The sequence below is a fragment of the Onychomys torridus genome, chromosome 8 (genome assembly GCF_903995425.1).
Source record: "Onychomys torridus chromosome 8, mOncTor1.1, whole genome shotgun sequence".
Classification (NCBI taxonomy): Eukaryota; Metazoa; Chordata; class Mammalia; order Rodentia; family Cricetidae; genus Onychomys; species Onychomys torridus.
In genome coordinates, this window is record NC_050450.1 from 23,321,886 (window position 1) to 23,347,699 (window position 25,814).

Genomic DNA, 25,814 nt, shown 5'->3' on the forward strand with positions numbered 1-25,814 from the left:
GAGAAGACTGTTTCCTAAACTTCCTAGGCCCTGTCTAGGACACAGAATTTTCACATTAGCTTAGTGATTCAGATACTCAGCTTCAAGTTCTCACTCTGCCTGTACCAAACACAATACAGGACAAAAAATTTAAAATGACCATAATTAAAAATAAAATCAAACTTCTAAAAATTATGTGGAGCTGGAGAGATGGCTCAGCTGTTCAGAGCACTTGCTGCTCTTGCAGAGGACCCGAGTTTGGTTCAACATTCACTGGACTCACATGCACACCCCCCCCCATTTAAAAATAAATTGTTAAAAACATTAAAAATGACCATTTAAAATAACATCCATCCAAGCAGTGATTTAAAAAAGTTAGTCGTCATGAACTGACCAAGTGGAGGAGCAGAGGTATTGGTGAAAGAGTCTCCCTCCTGTTCACACCGGTGAGGGTGTAGACACACAAAACCTTCCAGAAGGCTAAGCTGTAAAATGATCATTTCAACAGAGAGTTAAATATAGTTACTTTCACCTACTAATTCTTCTATTAATTTATTCAGAGGAGATAATTAGACAAATGTGCCAAGGTTTACACAGAAAACATATTGCTTATGGCATTATTGATAATACCAAGTATTTAGAAACATACAAATATCATCAAATGGAGATTATTTTAAAGAGATGAAGGTACACTACATAACAGAGTCCTGCCCCTAGATAGAAGGATATCTAGAATCTGGGAGACACAATGTGACACTTCTTCAGATTCTTCATTGAAGGGAAGACTTCCTGTCCATCATTCAATCCACACAAAGAAACAGCATGCACACATACTGCACCATAAGACCCGGCCAAGTTAGTAGTGCTTAGTGGCTCTGGGTGGTGAGGTGGCCATGATTTTTTTTCTTCCTTTATAAAAATACAATGTTATTTGAATTTTTATAATGAGTGCATGGTATCTTTACAAATAGAAAATCAACTATATTTAAGTGTCAAATGAAAACTTCTAAAAGGGACATAGCTTTCCAGAGAAGGGACATAGCTGACATTGGAATGACATCTAGTTTTAGAGGAGAATGGAAAGGGAGTTTGAAACCTGCTGCAGGTTTTGTGTTGAGTGATTCGAGCCCTAGACAAGTTAGGAGGGCCCACCACTTAGGAAACTGCTCCAGAGTCAGTCCTGAAGCTGAAAGGCCAGCTCTGTCATTTTCCAAATAACCAAACATGGGACAAATTACTTACTCTTCTGTTTCTTAGTCTCCACATTTATAAAATAAGAAACTGATACCACCTGCCTCTAAGAGTGTCAGGAGGACTCAGAGAGTAATGAAAACACCCATCACAATGTCTGGCATATAACCAATAACTAGTCACCAACACTCACAAACCCAGGTCTGTCTTGTTGAGTTCACATTCTTGGAGTTGAAGTGCTAATGAACAGTAAAGGACCATTAGACAATGAAATCCACAGAAGCAGGCATTGGGATGTCTAGGCTATGAAGTTCAAGGTGAAAGGTACAAGATGCCTGGGTTCAGGCATGTGACCTTCTCATCAATCTCAGTTTCTCACTTTGCAAGCTGAGAATCATGTATAGAAGGTCATGTTGAAGATTTAGTGTCAAATGCCCACACCTCACTTAGTCACAGTGAGTTTTCAATACATATTATACACATACACTAATTATTTGACTATAAAACAAGCAGCAAGCTTCCTGTCCTCACAGGTATCCAGGTAGGCTTTGCAACCACTTATGGAAGGATGCAGAGACTTATTCATGAAAGGACCATACTTCTAGATTCAACTAGACCTAAAAACCTATGTAAAGCCATAGATCATGGGACTGACTTTAAAGCTGTTGGTTAGCATGACATGCAGGGTGAGGTGGCAGGGTCATCACCTTAGGAAGTCACATGACAATGCCATGGTCAGAGACTAGCCTGATTTTCAGGCCAATGAGCCAGGAGGTAATGATTCTTCTAAACTGCTCATTCTTTCTTAAACCCAGCTCTACTACTCTGGGAAAGCTGAAGAGGGTGGTTTACCCAAGGATGGGCTACAGAGCCCATGGGTATGGCTGACTACCTCTCCTCACAAACACACAGAACTACATAGTCCCTGCCTGGGACCCACAAGGAGACATGGCTCCAGGCAGATACTACCCCAAGAGGAAGCACATGCTAGTCACTTCCTGTCTGCTAGGTTGTGCTCTTAACTCCTTGTCAATATCATCTCAGTTACTCCTCATGAGGCTGAGCCACTGCTGGATGTCTTCTCATTTTACAGATGACAATTTTTAAAAAGTGGAGTCCTTCAGTGAGGAAGAAATAGGGTCTAAGGTATAGTTAGAACATGAAGGTGGTTAATTTCACAAAGCTTTATGGCAGCATTTCAAATGGACTTGAATCCATTTTAGGACCAGGTACATATATGCACCCAGGATCTGGGTCAGGTGAATCCTCTCAAGGCAGTAGGAGTGGGGGAAGCCAATGTGGCCAGGGGGTCATCTAGAACCCTAAATAGAGCAGAAGACCAAGAGAAAATGTCTAGGCTGCACTCTACCTGTTACACAGGAACCATCAAGCAACAGGAACTGAGTGTGTCTTCAGGAGTTCCTGCTTCAGGAGCAAAGGACTAGAGAAGCCAAGAGTTTGGGTGGGCTCCGTAAGATGAGGTGTATTTGTCACTTCCTTTCTTCTCAGATCTCTTCCTTAACCAGGCAGGCTATGAACTGGCATCAGCGCACACCTCTCTGGCTTGCTTTGGTATGCCAAGGCTAGATCAGGACCGTCCCCTACCTCTCTCACACCTGGAGTGATTTTTTTGAACCACTGATAGCATCTGTCCACACACCAGGCAGATCCCCGGGGGACAAGCCAAAGCTTCCTGACTTGAGATTGCAGATACCCAGATTCCAATTGTATCTCTTTGACCTTCTGTGAGCCCTGTGCTTTCTCATCAGTCAAGATGATACCTCACCCTTCTGTGTAAAAGTTAAATGAGATACTCATATAGTAGAAAGGCAGTGGGTGGGTGGGGGGGACTAGTGAGCCAAAGTCTGCAGCTTCACCGTTTAGGGTCAGAACCTGGCTCTACCACTAGCTGTTTATCTTTAGACATGCTACTTAACCTTTCCGAGCCTCAGTGTCATCAACTGTAAAATGGGTGGGTGGAATAGCGCATATCTATGTAGGTTTCGTGGTGAGTGAATGGGTTCAGAATTGCAAAGTGCTTGCCACCGCACCTGTCACATGAGTGGCGACTCAGTAAGTGTGAGTTGTTATGATTAATGTGTGCAAAGCCTTCAGCACGGTAAAAATGAGTATTCAATAAATGGTGGCTGTTATTCTTACAAGGTACATGCTCCTCGGAGAATTTTGTGCACATTTATCTCCTTGAAAGCAATAAAAATGAAGATGTTAGTGAAGAATCTGGTCCTTAAGTAAATGTCAGTCATAGCTGGGAAAAGTCACAGTTCCCTTGTCCCTGCAGGGTACCCAGAACCTCCACCTGCCCTGCCTATGCCCAGGCTCTCCTCTGCTTCCCGTGGACCTGTCCTTCACTTAGCCATCCACCCTCTTAGAACATGTTCATTAAGCACCTACAGAGAGCCCAAAGAAGGCCTGGAAACCCAAGCACAGACCACAAAAACTCCAGCTGCATCCACTCTAGTTACAGGGTAGTGGGCAATTCACATTAAGTAAGTGTGCACACCAACAGTTATTTAATGACAGCTGGGTTTGTATCCTAAAGGATGTGATGGTAGGGATCCCTTGTGATACCATTTTGCCACTATCTCCACTTCCCCGCCCTCCCACCTCCCTTGCAATTAAAATTATCTATTAAAATTCTGTGCAAATAAAATCGTGCAAAGCAATCTTTTGAAACACTCTTGTTTTTCCTACTCTGCCCGAGTGATGTGTGACAATATTTTCTTCCTTTTTATTGCCCAGTAGTATTTCACATGTTGGATGCAGCGTAGACATCTAAGATGGTGTGGTCTGGCATCAGGGATATGGCTAAGGAGGAAGTCATTGTGAAGGCTCCTTAAAGAAGTGCTATTTAAGCTGGTTGCTCACTGATGACAAGTTGGCTGGGTGGTGATTGCAGGAAAAGGAAGTGATCTAGGTAGATGGGCCCTACATCCCAAGGGCACCTCACTCACTGAAGGGACTGAGAGAAGGAAGCATGGTGGGTTAAATCCTAGACCCTCACTCTAAGGAAACTTGGCTAAGAGGTTGGAACTTGGTGATTGTGGTTTCTCCCTTTTCAGGCTCTTTTTGACGGCTTATAAAGGCTGTCTGGTCTCCAACACCAGCCCCACAGATGCAGTGACCAACCATGGATCTCAGCTGAACACCTCCAAAAAAAAAAAAAAAAAAAGGCTGCGGAAGTGGCTCACTGCCCACATGTGAACTTCAGCCAAGACTCTACAACGGAGCCCAGCCCTCTGAGCCTCCTTGATGCCTCAATTCTGCCCTAGTCATACCCTTCTGGGTTTAGTGAGGCTATTTAAGAAGTTAAGTTGCCCTTGCTGAAACATAGGTAAGCAACATGGAAGAAAATAATGGCCCCAATGGAGAAATTTCTGATTGACATAAGTGGGGAAGTTCCCTTAGGATCATCATGTACCATCTAAGCAGCAGAGCCCCAGGTCATCTCTTACTCTGTTTATTTACATGCTATGACAAGAAGATGTGTTTAAGGCTCCCATAGCCTTGCACCACAATTCAATGCTCTGGGAAAGGCAGCCATATGGTCTAGACATAGCAGGTTCATTTCAGAGTTCACATATTCCGAGTGTGGCACTATCCCCTAAATGGTCCTTTTGTTCAAGACAACGAGCTTCTTCTAGGATCAGAACTGTTTCTTGGAATCCACTGGCAGACAAGCCCATCAGTTCTCTTGGTAGCCTAACTCACTGGTTATCTACTCAGTGATTATGACTACAGTGACATAATATTTCAACTGCAGGGGAAACATTCCAGACAGCTAAGTAGCACAGTCAGGCTGGGAATGGCCGGCGGGGCTTCCTGCATCAAGAGGAGCGGACCACTATATCCTGCTTGGCCATTCTCCTTGTCTCCATCATTAGATACTGCTCTAAAGACCTAAGGGAGATGTGCCCAGGACAAGTGTGTGGTTCTTCTCCCTCTCACTGAGGCTCGATGGCCCAGCAAAGTATGAAAGTGAGGCCTGTGCTCCTAAAGCGAAGCAGTCTGGAGTCTGTGGAGCTTGTGAAACCACCACACCACCGCAGGAGCAAATCACAGCAGGTGCGATTCAAGGAAGATGGGAACACTAAGAGTCCAGCGGGTGTAACTGAGCTTGATACCCAAACGCCTGAAGACGAGGAGCTAATGGGGAAGACGCAAGCATCCCGGCACCATCACCCTGCCACCTACACACTGTCATTCCCCAGGGCCCACAAGGCAGGAGGCTTTCGCAGCATTTCTATCCAGACCTCCCCCAGTCTCAGGAAGCATTTCCCAGTTTTCAAAAGGAAGAAACTCACAACTAGCAAGTCTCTGGTGGAAATGCCAACAGCCTCCCCAAGTGCCATCCAGGTCAACGGCAACCTGTCTGAACAGGATATTGTGTCCTCTGACCTTGCCTTCCTGAGGCTGGCTCAGCATCTCGAGGATGGGCCTCGAAGACTCAAAATGCCCCACCCATTTCTCCCTAGGATGTCCAAGGTGCAAAGCAATGGGCCTGTTAGCTTCTGCTTGGAATCTGGGACTTGGAGGTCCTCAGAGAAAGCAACAGCTGCCATTCAGGTTCCAGATGATATTTGTCAGAGTCCAGGCTGGGAAGCTAGAGAGCCTGCTTTCGGCCCAGAAAGCTCAGCTGAAGGAAACAACTGTATACCCACTTTGGTCACCATGTGCCCAGGGGATGGGCAAAGAGTGCTGACATCAGATCTGGAAAGATTCCCCCCCTGCTTCAACACCAACAGCAGTGCCAACAACACCCCAGGCACAGGAAAACTCACACCTGAATTGCTTTTGCCCAAAGATAACCCTGACAACAAAGACCTTGGCCTTCTGTCTTCTCAGTCAAAGAAAATGTGTGTTCCCTCACCACCACGGACTCACAGCTCCTCTGAGCCAGGCTCCCATGGCCAGCCAGCCCATGTAGGAAGAGCTTCTGATTGCCCAGCATTGAGTGACAATCACCAGGACCGGGAGTCACTCAAAAGTAGCAGTGCATCCAAGTCTGTTCCTGTGTGTCGGGAGCATGTGACAAAGCTCCCTAGCCAGTCAGACAGCCTAGACCTTCAGACTGGTCTTGGAAGTGAGCACCTTGCTTCCTCGTTCCCAAGGCAAGAGAACAAACCTCAGAGCAGCAGGGAGCTCGGGGGTAGTAATCACAGTCACCTGGCACAGGGGGAGGAGCTCTGTGACCTCCAAGGCCGGCTGCAATCAGTAGAGGAATCACTGCATTCAAACCAAGAGAAGATTAAAGTCCTGTTGAATGTGATTCAAGATCTGGAGAAAGCTCGCGCTCTCACTGAAGGGTAAGGCGAACTTCTTTACAGTAAAAATCTCTGAGTGAAGAAGGTCATTTGCTGGGAAGGGGTAGAGTGGGAGTGCAGGTCACAGCAAGCAACAGCTTCCGAATGTCCGTGATCTGTTGTTTGCCCAGATGATAACAAATGTCCTCCCTCTGCTCTGCCTGGGTTTGATAATCCTCTGACAGCTCTGGATGGACTCCCACAGTTAACTCACTGTTGATTTCCGGTTTTAGCAGGTTGAGGAAAGGGACTAATGAAGGCCAGGATCAAACGAATGGCTTATAAAGATGAGTAATGATGTAATGTAGTAAGTGATGGGGGAGGGGGTAGCAGCAAGCAGTGTCTTCCTGTCCTCTGAGTGAGTTAACAAGTTTGCATTGCTTTAGTTTCATGTGTGTTTGTCCCAAAATACTTAAGGGAACCACTAAGCTAGGCTTCGTCTCTACTAACTACTTTGATGACTTGGCCTAGTCTGACACTGACCAGCAGCTCTGTTAAGTGAAAATGAGGCTGAAGTTCTGACAGAAGAAAGTCAGAGCATACTGCCCCGAGAGATGGGCACGGAAATGGTATGGAGGACATCAGGCAGTATTTGTTGAGGTATAGAGTGTCACTCCTCTAGAAAGGTTCTGAATTCCAAGAGAAGCAATGGTTGGAGCTCATCAAACAAGGCTGGAAAGAGCAGAAACTACTAGGAATCACCCCCGACTGCCTTAGGAGACTGTGCTGATGGAGAAACACCAAGCACAAGGATCAGGAGTCTCCATATTCACCGGCTACTCACTTGGAAAATTCCTCATCTTTCAGGACCAAGAGCAGGAAAAACACTTAACATTTAAAAGTGGTTAAAGATGTACCAAGCACCCCCAAAATGGGAGGTGCCATTGTCACAGCCTCATCCATCATTATCCTTGTATCTTCATGACTCTTGGAGGCATCATGAATACTGAGCTGTGGGGACTAAAATCATTGGCCGAGGTAATCGAATGTGTGTCTCACGTGGCTTTTGCCTGTGTGTTTATCCTCAACCCACTCTGTCTTACAGGAGGAACTTCTATCGGACTGGCCAAGACCTCAACAACTGCAGCACCTGTCAGAACACAGCATGCATCATATACAGGTATCAGCCCAAACTATGAGAAGCTATGGGTCCACAGAACACACTAGCACAATGTCCAAAGTGCAGAAAGCTGGGAGAGGCAGAGACAAGTACCTGAGCCTTAAAATGGAAGGTGTTTGTGCAATGTTTTATCTGGTTCCAAAGCAGGGATTCTTTCTTTTCTTATCCACAGGGTCTAGAAGCAAATCCTCTGATGCAATAGGTAACCAGGAGAACAGAAGAACCATCCACTTCTGCATACACATCTGCATCTCATCTCAGTTATTTGTCATGAGGTGGAGAGAGGAATTCAGGAAGTTTAGAGGGTTGCCCAACTAGTGCAGAACATCTTGAGAGCAGAAGAGGCCAGGATTGGGCCTCATATCCAGACCTTTCTAATCCTAGACCCTATCTCACTGCCTCTTCTCTACCCTTACTCTCCTATACCGCACACGTCTTCTATGTCAATAGCTACGAGTACTTTGTGTTCACTCCTAAGTACACCATTTCTTCCCAGTGCAAGACAACGCTGCAGTAAAAACAATTATTAGACCTGTGTCTGAATCCCCAAATCTGATAGCAGCCTGCTGGTCCTGGCCCCACTTTCCTTGTGTGGAGTAGGTGTGGTGACCTCTATTCGAACTTGCCAGGAAAATAACTGACACAACATCTGTGAATGCACTTGGGGACTGCAAACATCTGTACACACCTGGAGGTTCATTGCTGTGATTACTGGTCTCCTCACCCAGTTGCCCACTTGGCAGTACAGTGAAAACACAGCCAGAGCATCACTTTAGTTGACAACATCTAATTTTGTTGGACAAAGGAGTATGGTTTTGTTTTCTGCATGACATTTCTCTTTGGAAAGAAAGAGCAAGGACCTGAGCACCAGGTTGCCTGTCTTCTCTCAGAGCTTTTCCTTCCTCTGTAGTAGTCTTAGATCTTATCCTAGTGAGGCACTGTATACCCAGACACCAGCTGGTTCTTCCATGCAGGCAAGGCTCTGAGCATCTTCTCATTGACTGGTTGGCTCCCTACATGGAAAACCACATGTCTATCCCAAATAACAGGAGACTCAAGACTACTTGTTAAGTTCCCCCAAAGCTAAAAGCAGGCCTTCATATCTCAAAGCAATAGCCCTCCAGAAAAGAGGACTTTTTGAGAAGTGAAAGTGAAGCACTGGAAAGTGAAGCAGGAAGTCTCACCAGTTGCTGCTCTTCATTTTTAATCTCTCATTTTAAGCAAATTTCCTAATCAAAAAGAGTACAAAAACTATTACATGTCTAGACAACAAAGCAGAATAAAAAACTATTCATCAGAAACAGAAGAATTGATTTGGACTAACTTCTACTTACATTTTAGACAGAATTCCTTCAAGTACCCAGGTGATGTATTTTTCTATTATTTTCAGTAATTTTCTTTTTTAATATAGCTTTTGATAGTAAAAGAAGCACGTGATTGTTTTCCAGTCTAATGCAAGTTTCATGACCTTCCCCTGAGCAAGTCATTTTTGGCTTCTGGGATTCCTTATTGGAGAAATGAGAGGCTTTAATTAGATGGTCCCAATGGTGTCTTGTAGATCCGACATTATGTTATTCTAAGCTAAATTAACAGTGAAAATATTTGGTAATTTTTTCCAGAGTCTGAGACTGTTTGCATTTTCCTAACCCTTGCTTCAAAGATCCCAAGCCAGCATTCTAAGGCAAGTTACATCCCAGCTGGCATTGCACACCTTCACGTTCTCCTCCCATGCTTCACCAGCATGCATTGTTTGTATCTGTCCCTCAAAACATCCAGCCCATGTTGCCCTTCAAAACCTGACTGTCATCCCAGACAGTATCTGTATCCTTGCTTCTAAATCACTGCAAAGGAATGGGCAATTAATTTGATGAAAGCAAAAAAGATCAGAACAGCATCCCTGTCATGGCAACAGTGAGATGAGAGTTGTCATTTAAGGAAAAAAATTTCAAATGACTTTAAACTTCTCTTGTGTCCTGGAAAGTCAGATCTTAGAAGCTAATGAGCAAGTGATGTGAAATACTCATCCGCAGGCTGTGGTCTCTCTCCTTGATGATGGATGGGTCCAGTACTCGTCACTATACATAAAGCACATGGTACATGATGGATTGCCTACTAGCTTTTCTTCCCCAGAGAGGCTGCTAAGTTAGCAACACATAAGGTTTGCTAAGTGGTGTTGCCCATAGGCCTCACCTCATCAGCTACGGGCTACCGCTGTGCTTCCTGCTCCTGTCAAGATGTTGAGGTCATTGGTTCTAAGCAGCTCATTCTCTCTGACCCCCAAGCCTCCTTGGCTCCCTCCTCTTGCCAGGAATCTCTTGGATAAACCATCAAGGAATATATCCTCGCTATACCGATGCCTAAAGGCACCAGGCATAGCTCTCCAGGGCTTCCAGAAGTTCAATGTACCAAGGAGAATGACTTGAAGTCGTTTTTTGGGGGGAGAGGGGGGTAATCTTGTTTTGTTTTTTGCTTTTTTCAGGGGCAGGGGGGTACTGTTTTACAGTACTGGAGATCAAACATAGGGCTTTACAACACCAGGCAAGCATAGGACCACTGAGCTATGTCCCCAGAGCTGTGTATATTTTCTAACTAAACTCCCAGCTTCTAGCCTGTTCAGCCTCCATTCCCTCTTGTTAGCTTTAATCCCAGGTCATCTACCCAAGGGGTTGCATGGATGCCACTGGTGGTTCCCAAGATTAAATAACACAGGATTACTTAGTGAGAAACTTGTTCTCTTTACAATTTTATTTCAATTCTTCTGATTACCTAGAAGGGAAAAATGTGCTCCTTGCCACAGCATCTTTCAACCTTCCTAGTGCTGGCTTATCCATTTCTTTGCAAAGAGAGAGCAGATCTCAGGTTCATAGCCACGGGCAAGCAACAGTATCTAGCCAGATTGTAGGCATTTTAAGCATTTTTGTTGAAGCTTTTAACTTGAAAAACTAATCCTCTTAAATATTCATGAGGAATGATATAGGTCCCCGTTTCTAAAATTATCTTGCTTGGTTTGTATACTTGTTTAGATTTAAAAAGTAGACTGATTCTGAGCAGAAAAGGTTAAGTGAAAAATTGTGAAGTGGGTGTGGGAGACTCTCATAGAGACCATGAGGACATCAAGGTGTGGTGGGACACACCTGTAATCCCAGGATTTGATAGATTTGGTAGAGGCAGGAGCATTACTGCTAAGTCAAGGCCATGGTGTGTGTGTGTGTGTGTGTGTGTGTGTGTGTGTGTGTGTGTGTAACCACAAAAGAGGAAAATCTCTGACTGAAGTTTAGAAAACAGTCCAGCCCCCTTTTTCTTCTCAAAAGCAGGCCATCTCTAGGAGACACACCCCTTTCCTCCATCTTTCACCCTGTCCCCTGATCCTCTAGCCACATCTGCCTGAATTTCATCATCACACTCCAAGAAGAGTCAGCAGAGCCTCTTTGTGGGGACCTTGCTTATATGGTTCATGCATTTATTTTTCTGGATATAGCTTTCAGGGAGAAAAATCTGCTTGCTTTAAGTTGTAAAATGCCTCCAACATTTTGAGGGAAAATAATAGGATGGGCTTTTTTTCCCCCAAGGGTTGAAATCCATCTCCCATCCAAGCACATTCCTTCGGAAGTGGAACTAATGGCAAGCTTCTAGGTCAATAGAAATTCTGGCCATGCAATATTGGAAAGGTGCTAGAAGGAAAAGGGAAATGGAAGAACAGCAGGAGCTCTCTGCCCAGCATCCCATTCTTAGCTTCTTCCCATCCTTTCAGGGACACTCATGGACTTGAATTCTGTGTCACACTTTTCCTTACCTCTTTTTTGAAATATGTAGGTCTATGTATGTTTTGCACATGCATGCACAGGTGCACACACACACACAGTTTTCAACTAACCACTGATATGTAATGTTTAACATCTATCAGTTCCCTGTTTCTATCACCAAATACCCGAGGCAACTAGCTTATAAAAAGTGGAAAAGGTTATTTAGCTCATGGTTCTAAAGGTTTCAGTCCTATTGTTTTCAACCTCAAGTATGACAGTGCATCCCAGCAGAAATCCAACACGGAGCAAACCACTTAGGTCATAAACAAGGAAGTAAAGAGAGATTGAGACCTCAGTTCATAACTGTCTTCAAGGTGAACCTCCCAGTGACCTAAAGATCTCTCATAAGGACCCACCTGTTAAAGACTCACAGGAGCTCCTAACACTTTGTGGCCAAACTTCTAACACAGGACACCGCTGGGGTACTTACTCATCCAAATCACAGTGACACCCCAAGTTCATGTCATTCTCTTCATTTTCCCTTAGAAAATTAGCTCCCTTGCCACACTGTCTTGCTGAGCACCATTGGCTATGTGGGGACTCTGTAAAGACACCACAGTCCCTTTGTCATTTACTCTGGCTCTTTACAACATGCACACCTTTAGCTATTAATTCTCCCTATTCAATCTAGTCCCCACATGTCAACCCCTCTGCTCTAGCTAAGTAAAGTTCCTCACCACAAAGTTCAGTCGCCTTAATGCTGGTTGGTGTTTTTTCCAAAAGGTCTTTCTTGTCCTGTCCTAGGTATCCCTCTATGCACATTACCAAATTGTACCTGAAGATAGAATCTGGCCATGTAACTCCCCTGCTAAACAACCTTGTCCTGACTCCCCTTTCCTCTAGTTGACTTTTCAAGGCCCTTGGAACATGATGCAAAGGCTTTCATTTGCAATGTCTCCAGCTCCTCTCCAGACACAAAGACTGCTGAGCTGTGTGCTCAAGCCTCAGGCCCCTGGCATGTACCACCTCACTTTTCTGGAGTATCTCTTGCTCCGTGATTCTTTATCAACATATTTTTTTATCTTGCCAGGAAATCCAGTTCTTCTCTGAAAGACTCAAAAAAAGGCCCCAGTGGCATAACTCATTCTGCTATACCATGATTCTGTATCACAGTTCAGTGAGTAGTACACAGTTGGAACTTAATTGATGCTTACAAGGGGGAAAAGTGTGACTATACTGATGTAAGGTGAAGAGTTCAAAGTAGTGGAGGGCTTGAGACAGCTGTGTGGATCACCCAAGAATAAAGTCATTGTTGCCATTTATGCACAACCCTACTTTGAATGGGGGGTTGGGGTTTGTAATAATCCAATGTTCCTATTAGGAATGAAGGACTTCTACATAGCAGGTCCTTTGAGCTGAATCCAATAAAGACTGGATGTAGCCCGTGGATTGTCAATTTAAAATACTTGGAACACTGTATGCTCTCAATGAGATGGAACCTAATCAAATCCTCCTCAGATGACTCAGATAGCTGCTGCACTTTCACAGGACATTGAGATCCTGCGCTTCAGGGCTGTCTAACATTGTCATTCAGGACTTCTATGCCAGCTCTGGAAGGAAGGGAAGACTCAACAGTAGATAGCCACAAAACTCCCCTAGGCCAAAGTCCCCTTGCTCTGGCATCCAGGCAATCCTGATGCTCTCTGAAGCTTTAGAGCTGCAGACTCTCCAGGGTAATGAGCAGGTGCCTCAGATAGCCACACTGTAATTCCTGAACCCTGGGAAGATGCAACTTTATCTGGCAGAAGGGACTTTAGAAATGTGACTAAGTTAAAGGCCCGAGATGGGGAAAATTACCTGGGTGGTCTGAGCATCACACACAGGTCACCATGGGGATAAAGAGAGTGGAGAGTCAGAAGAGGAGACACAGTGATAGTGCCAGATCTCACAAGTCTAGACATGTGTGCAGCCCCCAAATCTGGAGTGGGTAGATGCTATGTCTCCTCACAGTGCTTCCAGAAGGAACCATAGTCCACACCTTCACTTACAGTGCTGGAGGGCTTTGGCTTGCCACAAGAAGAAGATTGAAAATCATTACTGTTTCTCAAGCCATGAAATTTCTGGTCCTTTGTTCAGTGGCAATAAGAACCAGACCTTTCCCATTAAACACATGTAATACAGAAATCCTGCTTGTCTCATTGAAAGGTCAGTTTATCAGATTTTATTTGATCATTTTTATAACTTCAACAGCTGAGGTCAGATATCTGGGAAGAAAGTTAAAGGAAAGAAATAAGAAAAAGTTACCAGTGAGTGAGTCACAGCTTACTGCCCATCTATTATTTACAGGGCAAAATGTCACCGCCCTACTACATAATATATAGGATACATTAAAGTACCCCCATTCTACAGATGAGGAAACTGGGGCTGCAGCAGAGCCTGGCATTTGTACAATACTCAAATTAAGCAATCAAGGCTGAAAAAGGATGCTTACTTATAATCATCTTGGTAACAGTCATTGAAATAGTAGTCTCAGCACTGAGTTATGACTTCCTACAAGGCAGATCCTAGAGCATACTATTTCCAAAGGCCAAACCCATTCAATGGTTGCTAGAACTTGGTAGAAGTTGTCTCATTACTGAGTTCTACTCCATCAACACTATTGTAAGCCTTTGCACTAAAGATGTATTCATGGGACTCCCAGAATACCACCATGGCCCACTTGCTTCAGAAACCCAGCTCTCTTTGTATCAGAGGTTCATTCCCCACTCTCCTCCCTCTGAAGGAGTTGTAACAAGGTCTTTGGAAAGGTTTGAGGACCTCTGAACAAGGTGAAATTGGGGAACCTTAAGAAAGAGGAAATGATAACTTATTTGTTAGATTTTTTTCAATAGCCCATCCATGAATGGAATTGCTGAACTCATACACTTCTCTGTCATACATTTTTGGGAGGCTGAGGTACCCTTCTTCTTGGCCTTAATTAGGGGGTGAGATGGTCACATACAGACTTCCTCATATTCAGTAAGGTGTCATGGGAATGGAGGTAAACGTGAGGGAATGAAAGAAGGTATTGTTCTTGAAATGAGCATTGTCTTCCCATGCTTCTTGTTTGTGAAGCCACTCTGGGGCTTTGGCTTGCATTACACATTGCTTAGGGAAATCATCTGAAATCTTTCACCAGAGATGAGGCACCATTGGCAATGCAGGCTGACATTTCTCCTGTAATTAAAATTAAGAACAAAGAAAGCCCAAGTCTGCTTCTCAGCAAAGAGCCCAAAGGCTGGCATTGCCCTCTGCAAAATCCTAGGGGATACACAGCAGTTGCCTGACCAGGTGGGTGTGCCAAGCACTGACCTTCACAACCATGGCTTCCCTTCAAGGGAGGGGTGTGGTCACACAGGATGCTAAGTGCCACACAGGAAGCTTCCGCGACCACCCCCCTAAGCTCTTCAAACTCCGCAGACCACAAGGTACTTTAATTCTGTTACTCTCGTTATAGACATCCCCACTGGTAAAGTCCTTCTGAACACACTGTGAAATGGGCAGATATTCCAAAGGAGGTTCCCTGCAGGAGCTTTCTTTGTACCAGGGGCTTTCTCCTCTTGGTTCTGATAGTGACAGAACATGACAAAGAGGCTCCCTGGGACACAGGTCACAGCCTCACAGCTGTGCACCCTGCAGGGGAAAAAATGAAGGCTTCATTTTACAGAGCAAAGAGAGCCTCAGAGAGCCCATGAGCTGCCTCGGGTCATTCGGTTGGTGGTTCCCTGAGCCCCTCCGTGAGTTTCTCTCTGTGGTTGAGCTGTTTGGCCACCCGGCCTCCATCCTGCTTGTCACTTACTGCTATTACCTAACCAGAGAAAAAGGCATCTCTCTAGAAACTGCAGTATGCTTCAGCCCTGTGGGTTTAGCAACCAACTCTCCCCTTAAATTATTTAGTATTTTTTTTCTTTTTGTCTGTTGCTCATGCTCTCCTGGCATGGAGGCAGGTAAAAAGAAAACCACAGCTTTCTGCTCTCCAGACAGTGATGAAATCTGCAAGGGTGTGGGTGGGGGGAGGACATGTCTAAAGCACACAGTAGAGCTGTCCTCTCTGGTAATCACAAGTGCATCTCTAGCCCTCGTTAAATTCCAGTCTGGACTGAGCCACATTATCTCAACATGAATGTGACCATGAATGTCATCTAGTATCATCAGCTACTGGCCACAAGCATAGCTAAAAGACTCTCTTTGGGGTACAGGTGGCAACTTCTCAGACGCTGACAGGCTGATATCCAAGTCGTTGATTTGTCCTTACTCCCTGCCTCTTTTGGTAGCTTTATCCCTTTCTTCTCTCTTAAGAGTGTAAGGGGAAAGGAGTAAGATTTACAGCAACAGCAATTTATCTGCAATAAAAAGTGAAGCCTACTTTAATGCATTAATAGCTAAAGAGGCTATAAATACAGTCAAGCACATCGAGTATCACACAGGAATAACAAGAGGGTGCTGCAGGGACACAGGCCACAAGTGACAACACTGTGACCCAAGCCTTTACTTCTTTGTCAAGTCTATAGAGAAATCATTAACATCCACTAAAGAAGTCAACATGCCAGGTATTTTTGCTAAATAAACACTGCTCTCCAATGAGTCATCTCATTTCAGAGTCTAGATGGCAGGATTATTATTCCCATTGTGCAGATAAGGAAACTGAGCCTTGGAGAGGTTGAGTTGCCCAACAACCTAGTTAGCCTAGTTAGGTTCAAACCTCAGTCCCTACTTGCAGATGGCTTTCCTGTCTCCTAGTTCCTTTTGATCTTGCTTTATCAGTTAATACATGTGTTACATTTCTCAGAAATGGCCAACCCTTTCAGAGAGTTTAGAAAGCTTCTCATTATGGAGGTCTGGATTGCTCTACAGCTTGGCTCTGTTTTTCTATGTGCTCAAATAACAATCTGTGGTCCTCTGAGGTGTCATCAGCAGACAAATGCCTTAGGAGAAGGGGTATGGCTCCGTCCAAGTTATGATGCCCAAACTTACAACCTATAAATAATCAACAGTCACAGAGAGAAAGTTTGAAGGACACTACCCCTTGAAGCAATAGTGGCATTTGGGGGGCATACACACTAAGGCTATTCTCCCAAACTGTGATCCTTCCCCCAAAATGATGTGATTTGTCCTCCCTAGACACATCACCCACAGCTGATTCTCTGTAAAGGAATGCTGCAGGAGGCTAATTCACATGTGGTACACCCTGGTTCAGTGGAGAGGACTACAGTGTGCTCCGAATAGAGGTAGGAAAGGAGCAGAGATGCATCTGGAGGTGTCCTATCTCCAGGGAGATGCTCTAGAGTCCAGCTTTCTCTCAGTGTAGGCTGAGGACAGGAACTCCTCTTTACAAAGCTGTGAGAACCACTTTCCAACAAGAGTGCCAAGGGCCACTGGGGAGAGACATCAGCAGCCAAAACCTAAGACGCAGACTAACAATAGCTGAACCCACATATAATCTTAACTAAGTTGTCCCCTAATGGGGAATGTCTTTTCTGGGTACACTGGCTCCCCGTCAAGGCTTTTCTGAAGTATAGAAAGGATATTGCCAGATGAGAAGTCAGCTAGGATGTAGGGACCACCCACATAGCCCAGCTGGAGCCTTGTTCCACAGACAACTGTGGTGTCACCAGGCTCTCTAGGTCTTTGTTTCCACCCTATCCCACATCTACAAACCTTCTGGCATCCAGCTATTACATAAGTATAGGAAACTATGTTCCTTCAGTGCAGTGTGTGTGCTGATGCATAACCTTTAGGATTAGATTCATGACCCAAATCATTGGAAGAACTTTTATCCCCTCTGCCTCAATTTCTTCAATTGGTAAATGAAGATAATATTGTTTCTCTTGTGGAACTATGAGAGGGAATGTTACTTTATAGTATGGTGTCTAGAATATGGAGTTAACTCCATAAATGATAGTTGTGCTTCCTCTTATTATTATTACTGCACATTTAAATTTCTACATAGCCAGCTCTAACAGGGCTGAGGTACTCATTGCTTCTCTTCAGAGCATGACCCTCATGTGGACATATTCCCTCTTTAGAGATAAAGAGCAAAGAAGTAAGAATCAGGAAGGCAAGTGCTATAGGCTATGGCCTTCTTAAATCCACATGTTGAATCTTAGTGTCACATTTCATGGCAATTTGAAAGTGGGAGATGATTGGATCAGAAGAATACAATCTCCATGAATGAGATTGGTGTCCTTGTGGACAAGATTCTAGAGAGTCTGCTGAACCTTTCTATCATTTAAAGTCACTGGGAGGTGACGGCCATCTATGAACCAGGAAGCAGGCTCTCATCAGACACCAATCTGTAATGCTTTGTCCTTGGATGTCCCAGCTCTTTGGAACAATGAGAAATGCTTATCTGTTCTTTGAGTCATCTACTGTACAGTATTTGTTTTTTATAAAAACCTGAATTACAGACTTAGACACATAATTTAGGTTTAGGTCTGATTATAGCTCCTGGTTTATGGTTTATCTTAACTTGTTTATCAATTAAGTGGGTTTAACAGTCTTCCATCTTCCTGGGACATCTAGAGAATAAAATGAAGCATATATTTGAAGTTTTGTAAAGCTGAAGATGTTATATAAAAGCAGTAGTCCCCTACTCCAATCTCCTACCTTTCTTAATTTGGTTCTATACAATTGTTTTATTTTTGAATGTTCAATCTTAGGATGAAGCTCTTTATTCTGGGAATTGTGCCTCATTTTGGCTTACCCAATTTCTGCTTACCCAGCCAAGATCATCAAGAGCCTAGAGATGGTGTTTGGTCATGCATTTACATGCTTTTTTTACATTTATTTTTAATTATGTCTGTGTTTCTCTGTGCGGGCATGTGCATGTTACCAGAAGAGGGCATTGGATCCCCTGGAGTTGGAAATAAACAGGTAGTTGTGAACCACTCCACCTGGGAACTGAACTCAGGTCCACTACAAGAGCAGTGTGTGTTACTAACCACTGGATCATCTCTTTCCCTTACTGTTACTTCAGCCAGGTGAGCCACAGCACAGGGCTCCCTCTGCTTTCTAGAACATTTTTCTGCTTTGCATCCACCATGATGGTAGAAGCTAGATTAGTCATCTGTCCCACAATTTGTTCATTAAATGCGCCGAGGCAGCATGCTTGGATGTGTCCTTGGATGTCAAGGGCACTCAGCCTCCCTAGGAACTGGGCATGAGGATGACCTTCACCCATCTTGACAGATCTAGGCTACCATAGTGCTTCCAGTTCTGGGTGCAACATTGTAACAACTTCTTGCCCAATATTTATTCCTCACAGTCCTCACTGAATCTGCCCAACCAGATTGTAAATGCTCAGCTTTCTTTTTAGGACTCTGCATGGACTACAGGGAGCGTTGATGGAGGACTACAGTAGTGATATGGCAGTGGGGGCGGGGGGACAAGAGGAAAGAGAGAAGGAGGGAAGTGCTGTCAAGGGAATACTGCTCTGCTCAGACCTGGGACCCAAGCCTCAAACATGCAGTTCATCCCTAGAATTTACAAACAACTAAGTTGCCAATTTATCCCTCTTCCCAAGGGGTTGATGAACATGGTCTAGGCTGTCATTTCTTCTTGTCTACTCAGCCTTGAGACGAAAGGCAGATGAGGGAGGCAGGGCACGGCCCCTCCCCGTTTATAAGCCAGCTGCCACCAAAGCAAAATGTCCTCCCTCCTCTCCTCTCTAAACTAAACAGTCGTTTGTCAAACGGGTGAGGAAGAAGAGAAGTGACAATTTTCCTTTATGTTAATAAATTGCTTTGGCCTAAAAAACATTAATCAATTTCTTTCCAAAGCACACACACTTCTCAATACTCTGCTATTTGCTCGGCCTTGAAAAGAAAGTCACTTCCAATCCCCTTTAAACTGTCAAGACCAGTGGGGGGAGACACATGGGGGAGGGGCAGCTCCCTAAATCCTAGTGGTTATAATGGAACCCTGCTGTGTTTCCATAGAAACATAACGATGTATTCTTCCCTGAATGTACATGAGGGGAGGAGTGAAAAGCAAGGTATACAATGTCTGAAGCACTGTAGCCCTGGTGAGAAGGTGAGACATTTGTCCCTAAGACACGAAGACAAAGCCCTCAGTGAGGAAGAGCCAAGTGGGCAGAGACTGTGCCCCACATAGCAGGATCACACCTGTTACCGCCTCCCAGCAGCAGGACTACCCAGTGCTTAGATTGTTATTATAACTCACACATACAGCTGAGTCCTGGGGAAAAAAGAAAGTTGTCCAAGGTCACCCAGCCAGGAAATGATGCAGCTTCAGTTCAAACCCAGGAGTGCTCAACTCAAAAGCCTTTTGCTCCAGCCTCTGTAATGAGCAGCACTTAAGTCAAGTCGAGGAGATGGAGTTTACATTCTGTCTTCTAGCTGTTTCCTTCCCAGGCCTACTAGTTCTGGGCACATGACTAGACCCACTCAGAAACATATTTTCTAGTAGGTTTGGAGATATTTGTAAATCTTGGAAAATGTAGGCAGTTCATTATTGTTAGTTTGTTTTGGATTAGGCAGTCAGAAACTTCACACAGAACGAGAGAAAAGCAGCCAGTGGTACATGGGTGCTCAGATAACTTGATAGGAACACATGCACAAAGACCTGGAAAGAAGGGCTACTTGAAAAGTGAGAAGCATATTTGGATCACCTGTCTTAAACTCTGGGAAACAAGCTCCACAGAGATGGCTTCCCAGTCTGCCTAGCCAAGTCACTAGAATTTAGCACCAGAGTGGTTTGGTAGGTGGATGGATAGATGGGTGGGTGGGTGGATGGATGGGTAAGTGGGTGGGTAGGTGGATGGGTGCGTGGGTGGGCGGATGGGGTGTTCTATACCAGACAGCATGGAGTCTTAGCATAAGCAGGCACTATTCGTTTCCTTTGGTTCCATCTTGTTCTCTATAATGAAGATTGTTTCCTGCCACAGTAGGTAAGGCAAGGCTATTTCATGAGCTAAAAGCACTGTGAATATGATTGGTCCTTATCAACCAAACATGCATGCTTCCAGTGACAGAGGCTGAGAAGCAGAGCTTGCAAGTTGCTGCCTTAAACCCCTTCCTTGGTGCGATGCAGAGGTTGCCTTAGATGACTGTTTCTACCCTCTGGATATGTCTCCCAAGTTTCCTCTGGGGAGCAGCAAGTGTCGGTGATGTTGACAGGAAGCTGCTCTATCACCCAAGACAAACTAGGCTGGAATACTAGGCAACCATGGAAGGAGGAGGCTCAAGGTGTGGGTTTGGATGTCTCTGAAGACTGGGCTAGCAAAACCATGGACTTTGAAGGTCTCAAATTGCTGATGACGTGGGAAATCATTTGCTAGGGGCACAAAGTCACTGGTCTAGTAACGCCGATGTGAGCTGGCCAGACATTTACTCTATCTGCCACTCCTTTCTCAGCATCTAGAAAAGGATCTGGCATATGGACAATACTTGGCTGAATGCCGGGATGAACATGTGGTGCCTAATCTGTGTTGCATATTGAACATGCACCTGTTTTCTATCCTTGCCTGGGAATGGGAATCATACTTCTTCAGCAGAGTACCACTCTGCTCCTTGAGAATAGGGAAGTGACTTGCGGCTGATTCACTCTGGAGCCTTGTTTTGAAAAACACAATCTGTGTTTCATCCATTATGTAGGTCAACCTGCCAGGAGTATGTCCCTGTAGAGAGAACCAGAGTGTAGCAGAAAGACAAGGATGTCTGAAAAGGAAAGGAAGATCTGGGGGACAGTTATTGATACCTCCTCCTGTTGGCTACACGACAGGCCCCACTGCCCTTCTGTCTCTTCCATTCCAGAATGCTCGGGACAGTGCTGGATTCAGGCTTCCTGTCTCACATGTGACAATTGTGATTTACTTCCACAGCAGTGCTAACTCTGATCTTAAGCTCTGGGAAGTGACATGGGCATCACAGTCAAGGCCAGGTGGTCTTTTAATGATGGCTGCTTTTTATCACTGCTGGGCATAAAGGCCCCTGCCAGTCACACTACATTCCAGAGCAATGTGGGAGCTTTTGTCTTTCTTACACAGTGTTTCATCTCCCTCCAGCTAAACAAGGGGCATGCTCTGTTTGGGGGACTGCACTGATGCCATTTTCTACACCCTCGTGCTAGCTTCTCAGCTGTGGACCTTCTGAGGATCAACGTAACAAGCACTTAGCACAGAAAGGCACCCAAAAGCGGAAGTGAAGTGACCAGTCAAAGATACAGGCTGGGCAGGGTAGCCTAACAGGAGCTGTTCTTCCTAGTCCAGTTCTCTGGGTTCAGGGGAAGCCAAGCAGCGTGAGGAAGAAAGCAAAGGATCCCTGACACATGTTTACCTCCTGTTCCAGGTACAAAGAGGCTGAGGGAGCAGCAGGCTCCTTCCCTAGGACCAGGTTCTTTGCTGATGCCACATTCCTGGGGCTTCTGGGCACCTTGGTCCCATACGGCTTTGTGTTTACCTCACACACCTTTGTGGTAGTCACCATGATACAAATGAAATACACTGTACACTAATGACTCCAAATTCATGTGTGAAATAGGAAAAAGGAGGAGCTATCTACCCACAGAAGAGTATTTCAGTCTCTCTGGATGGAAGAATGCAGAAAGGTAGCCTTATATGTAAAGCTCTCTAAAACACATTACTGAGAGATAATTCAAAAAACACAATGTATCAATGGTAATAATGTTAATAATGTTACCAATGCAGAAACAGGAGTTAACATATGCAAAAAGATTCTAGTATGCCAGGCACTGCTCTGAGCATGTCATTTATAGCATCTTACTTTACATGTGTTGATTTCAAAGGAAGCATTAACATTAGAGGCCATTATTATTTCCACTTTACAGATGCACATTTATATGGTTTACATGATAATAAATTAGTTTTCATAAATACTTTTAAAAAGACAACAAACATTAGCAATGAAGACCGCTAGATGAGGATGAGAAGAAAGCTAGCCCAATATATGCTGACAGGCTCTGTGCTTGATTCATTTGACAATATCCCCACGAGGTATCGTTAAAGGTACTAACTGAGTTCAATGGGGAGGAATGGGAGAATCTGAGAACTCTCCCAAAGCCACACAGGCCCTTGGTCCCTAATGATATAGTTCTTGATCCCCAGGACCTACTCTTGTGTGCTCTGGGTAATAGGATGCTGAGTCAGCGTGTGTCGTTTTGAAGTTACTCCCCTTCCCTCCTCTCTGTCTTCCAGCGTGGAGCATGATTTCAGGCAGCAGGAAGGCAGGTTCCATGATGTCCTCCAGAGCCTGGAGCAGGCAGAGCCAGCTGAGGAAGCTCCTTCCCCACCCGAGTCCCCAGCAGAAGCCCCAGTCCCCGAGAAACAGGACTTGCGGCGGAAAAGCAAGAAGGTGAAGAAGAAATGTTTTTGGTGGATATAAGAGTATTGGGGCTCCCCACATTCCTTCCTGAGAAGGGGGATCCCCTGCCCTCAAGGCCACTCTGCTTCTCTACAAAAGTCCAGGCTGAGGTCCCTTGACCTGTGATGTGGGAGTGCCTCCGAGCTGGTACACTCTTGGACACCTGGTCACCAACCTTAGCTGAGTGTGTGCCACTGCTTGCTGAGGATCTTGTGGCCACTTGTGTGGCCACTTGCTGAGCTGCCTGTCACACACAGCCAGGCCTCATCCTCATCTGCTAAGCTCAGATTCCCACCATAAGCAAAGCCCCACTGCACTCCCAACATTTCCATGACAACAAGCATCTCCTCCCCACCCTGAGTTCATCAACCCCAAAGAAACAGAAATAGGTGTGTGCCATGCACTGCAGAAAGACAAATATGATAAGCAGGTATCCTAGAAAACACCCCACAATAAACTAGCATGGTTCTAGGATTCGTCGTATAAAAGCACAATAGAACTGAGCAGGTCCTAACAATGCCAGGTCACCCTGATGGATTAAGTTGCCCTTTTTTTTTTTTTTAACTAGTCCTTAGAACTCAAATCAAGGGGCTGCCTTTTCACAAAGCATGGGCCATGCAGGGTGGCAAAGTAAGGTTTCAGGTGGGTATTAGGCACCTGTTGTGTGATTGTTCTATGTGACTGAACTGAAGCAACTTTCACAGCTGTAGTCTTTCTGGGGCCACTTAACTGTATGTGTCTGTATGGCAAGTGGGTGAGAGGGGCTTTAACTTGAGGACCCCACCATCATTTACCTGTAACATTAAGTAAGGGTCATGAGACTCAGCAACCTATGTGTCAGTATATAGTATCAAGCAACATTAATAAAGCTGAGCTACAATACAGCACTTTTTCTCATCCATGCATCCTTGTGACAACCATGTAGATAGGCCTAAACATGCTACTCGACAGTGTCCCTTCCTGGTGACCAGGCTGCTGTCACCTGATCTAGGAAGAAGTGGGACTGAGAACTGGTAGGAAAGCCCCGCCTCCCACAAAGTCTGAGTTTCTTACAAACTGGCTCATTCTGTTGACAAGACCTCCGCCCATGGATGTCCTGTCAAGCTTGCATGCCGAGCAAACTCCCAAGGCAGTATAATTAAGTAATTGCTACATACTTGGGCTGAGTTGGAAGCAAGGCTTGGATTCCTTTGCATTAAATTCAGTATTCTGCCAGCCTGTGATTGGACTGACGCTGCCAATACGTGAGCCACACCTAAATAAGAAAGCATTTTATAAGCCCCCACGGAGCCCCGCCAAAGACCTAGTGTCTGAGTGAGTCTCTGCTGCGCACGTGGGATGTGCGCACCCCACTACAAATTGAGACTAATTGAGCAAACCGCCCCCAGCAATTTCACCTCCCCATCACAGTGCTGCAGTGCAAAAGCTATTTCAGGGAGAATGAGGGAGATCTGGCAAGGAGTCTTGGCTTGCACATTTAAGTCTTGGGATGTCATTTGAGATGTTCTTTCTCAGTTTCTAGTGTAATGTTTAAATCCACAACGTGAGACCAGAATACATAGCATCAAGTTAGAATGAAGATAAATACACTTGCCATGCTTAAGAAACCACATTTCAATTAGATATGTTACCACTGGCCAAAAGCCACAGATCTTTCTTTCTGTGTCTACACACTCAACTCTCAGTTGGCCCCAGCAATGGAAAAAAACAGTACAGAGGATAATCCAATAAAGCAAAATCATTTGGGATCTCTTATGTAATTTTATCTTGTGGTGGTGCTTCTGTCTTAATTTGTTTTACTTACACTAATTTCAAATGAGTTTATATTCCACAGCATCAGGCTGTAATGAAAATATTCTTGCACTTAGATTTAGAGACCCAGGCAATAGAATAGCCTATTCCACTAACCTGGAGATAATGGTGTAATTGTGTCCCTTTTTTGACTGGGGAGAAGAACAGCTTCTGACAGCCAGGGAATACACACTGTGAAAGCTAACTGTAGCCTTCGCCCTGGCTAGCCTGGAAAGGTGAGGAGAAGTCTGGGGTAGCTCATGTCTTTACATACACATGGTGAGTTAGAGACCTTGCATAAACTCTGAACTGAAGGAGATGAAATTAGGATGGGAAAATGTTGACATTCCCAGAAGTAAAACAAACCAAGAATGTGTGATTCTAAACCAAAGCACAACCCTGCATTGCATGGCTTAGGCCACTCACCTGCACCTGGAGAGGAGGCTCCTTCTGATAACTGAATCCCCAAAGTCAGTCTGTGGGAAAAGGGCTGATAACCACCAGCCTGCTGAACAGGAAGGCTCATCTCTACATTAAATAAAAACCACACACATGTATACCAAAACTCTATACTCCGCTACTTGTGTCAAGTACCACTGCTTCTTTGTAAACTAGTGTGTAATATGATAATCTACAGAAATGTTATCCTTGAGAGCATATGGTTTTATGGAAAGAGATTAATTTAGCAAAAATTACTTTTGTGAAATGGGAGGGACTGATTCATCGGTTCAAATTGCAGGGGTTTAATGTAGCTGCTCCCTCTATAGTTAAAACACTCACTATCCCTGGAACTTAATGCCAGCTCATCTGTGGAGCGCCTTCTTGAAGACAATGTATCACTGTAAGGTTTTGTAAATTTCTAAACTATTTTAAATGGGATATTATCTTTTGCAATAAACTTAAGTATTTTTCCTAGGTCTTAAGACTCCATTATTAGTTTGGGTTGAATTGAGTTGTTAAATTTTAACTCAAAAAAATAAAAGCCTTAACAGCCCAAAAGGCAAAGATAGTGAGAGTGCTTAACATACTATTTGTTTCTAAACAAAGAGCTGATCCAGAAGTGCCTGTGACAGACATCACAGGTGTCTTGTGTCCTGACCATAGGGGAGGTGACCTGAACCAAGAAGACATTCCCAGCTGCATTCCAAGTGGGACACATGGTTTATCTTCATGCACAGACACCTGACTCTAGCTTGGTTAATATTCTTCTTTAGTTAGTTTCTGATGAACAGTTTTCCTTAAAAGACATCTTTGGATCATCAATTCCAAGAAAATTAGTGTGGTATTCCAA

At 44.6% G+C, this 25,814-nt stretch overlaps 2 protein-coding genes across 4 annotated transcripts in view; one reads left to right on the forward strand and one right to left on the reverse strand.

Annotated features, from left to right (window-relative positions):
• The window catches only part of Insyn2b (inhibitory synaptic factor family member 2B), a 104,168-nt gene extending 79,088 nt beyond the window's left edge, over positions 1-25,080 (forward strand). The window contains exons 2-5 of one of the 3 annotated variants that reach the window (XM_036195506.1): positions 4,251-6,494; positions 7,537-7,611; positions 7,784-7,813; positions 22,567-22,612. In XM_036195506.1, the coding sequence (XP_036051399.1) occupies positions 5,146-6,494; positions 7,537-7,611; positions 7,784-7,790 (1,431 nt within the window). In that variant the 5' untranslated portion in view covers positions 4,251-5,145 and the 3' untranslated portion in view covers positions 7,791-7,813; positions 22,567-22,612. Of the gene's footprint in view, positions 1-4,229; positions 6,495-7,536; positions 7,612-7,783; positions 7,814-22,566 lie in introns of those variants that run through there. The other 2 variants (XM_036195504.1, XM_036195505.1) reach the window with 2 other exon arrangements.
• Positions 1-25,814, reverse strand: part of Dock2 (dedicator of cytokinesis 2) — a 395,818-nt gene that overhangs the window by 168,449 nt on the left and 201,555 nt on the right. The gene's annotated exons all lie outside the window — the stretch shown is intronic.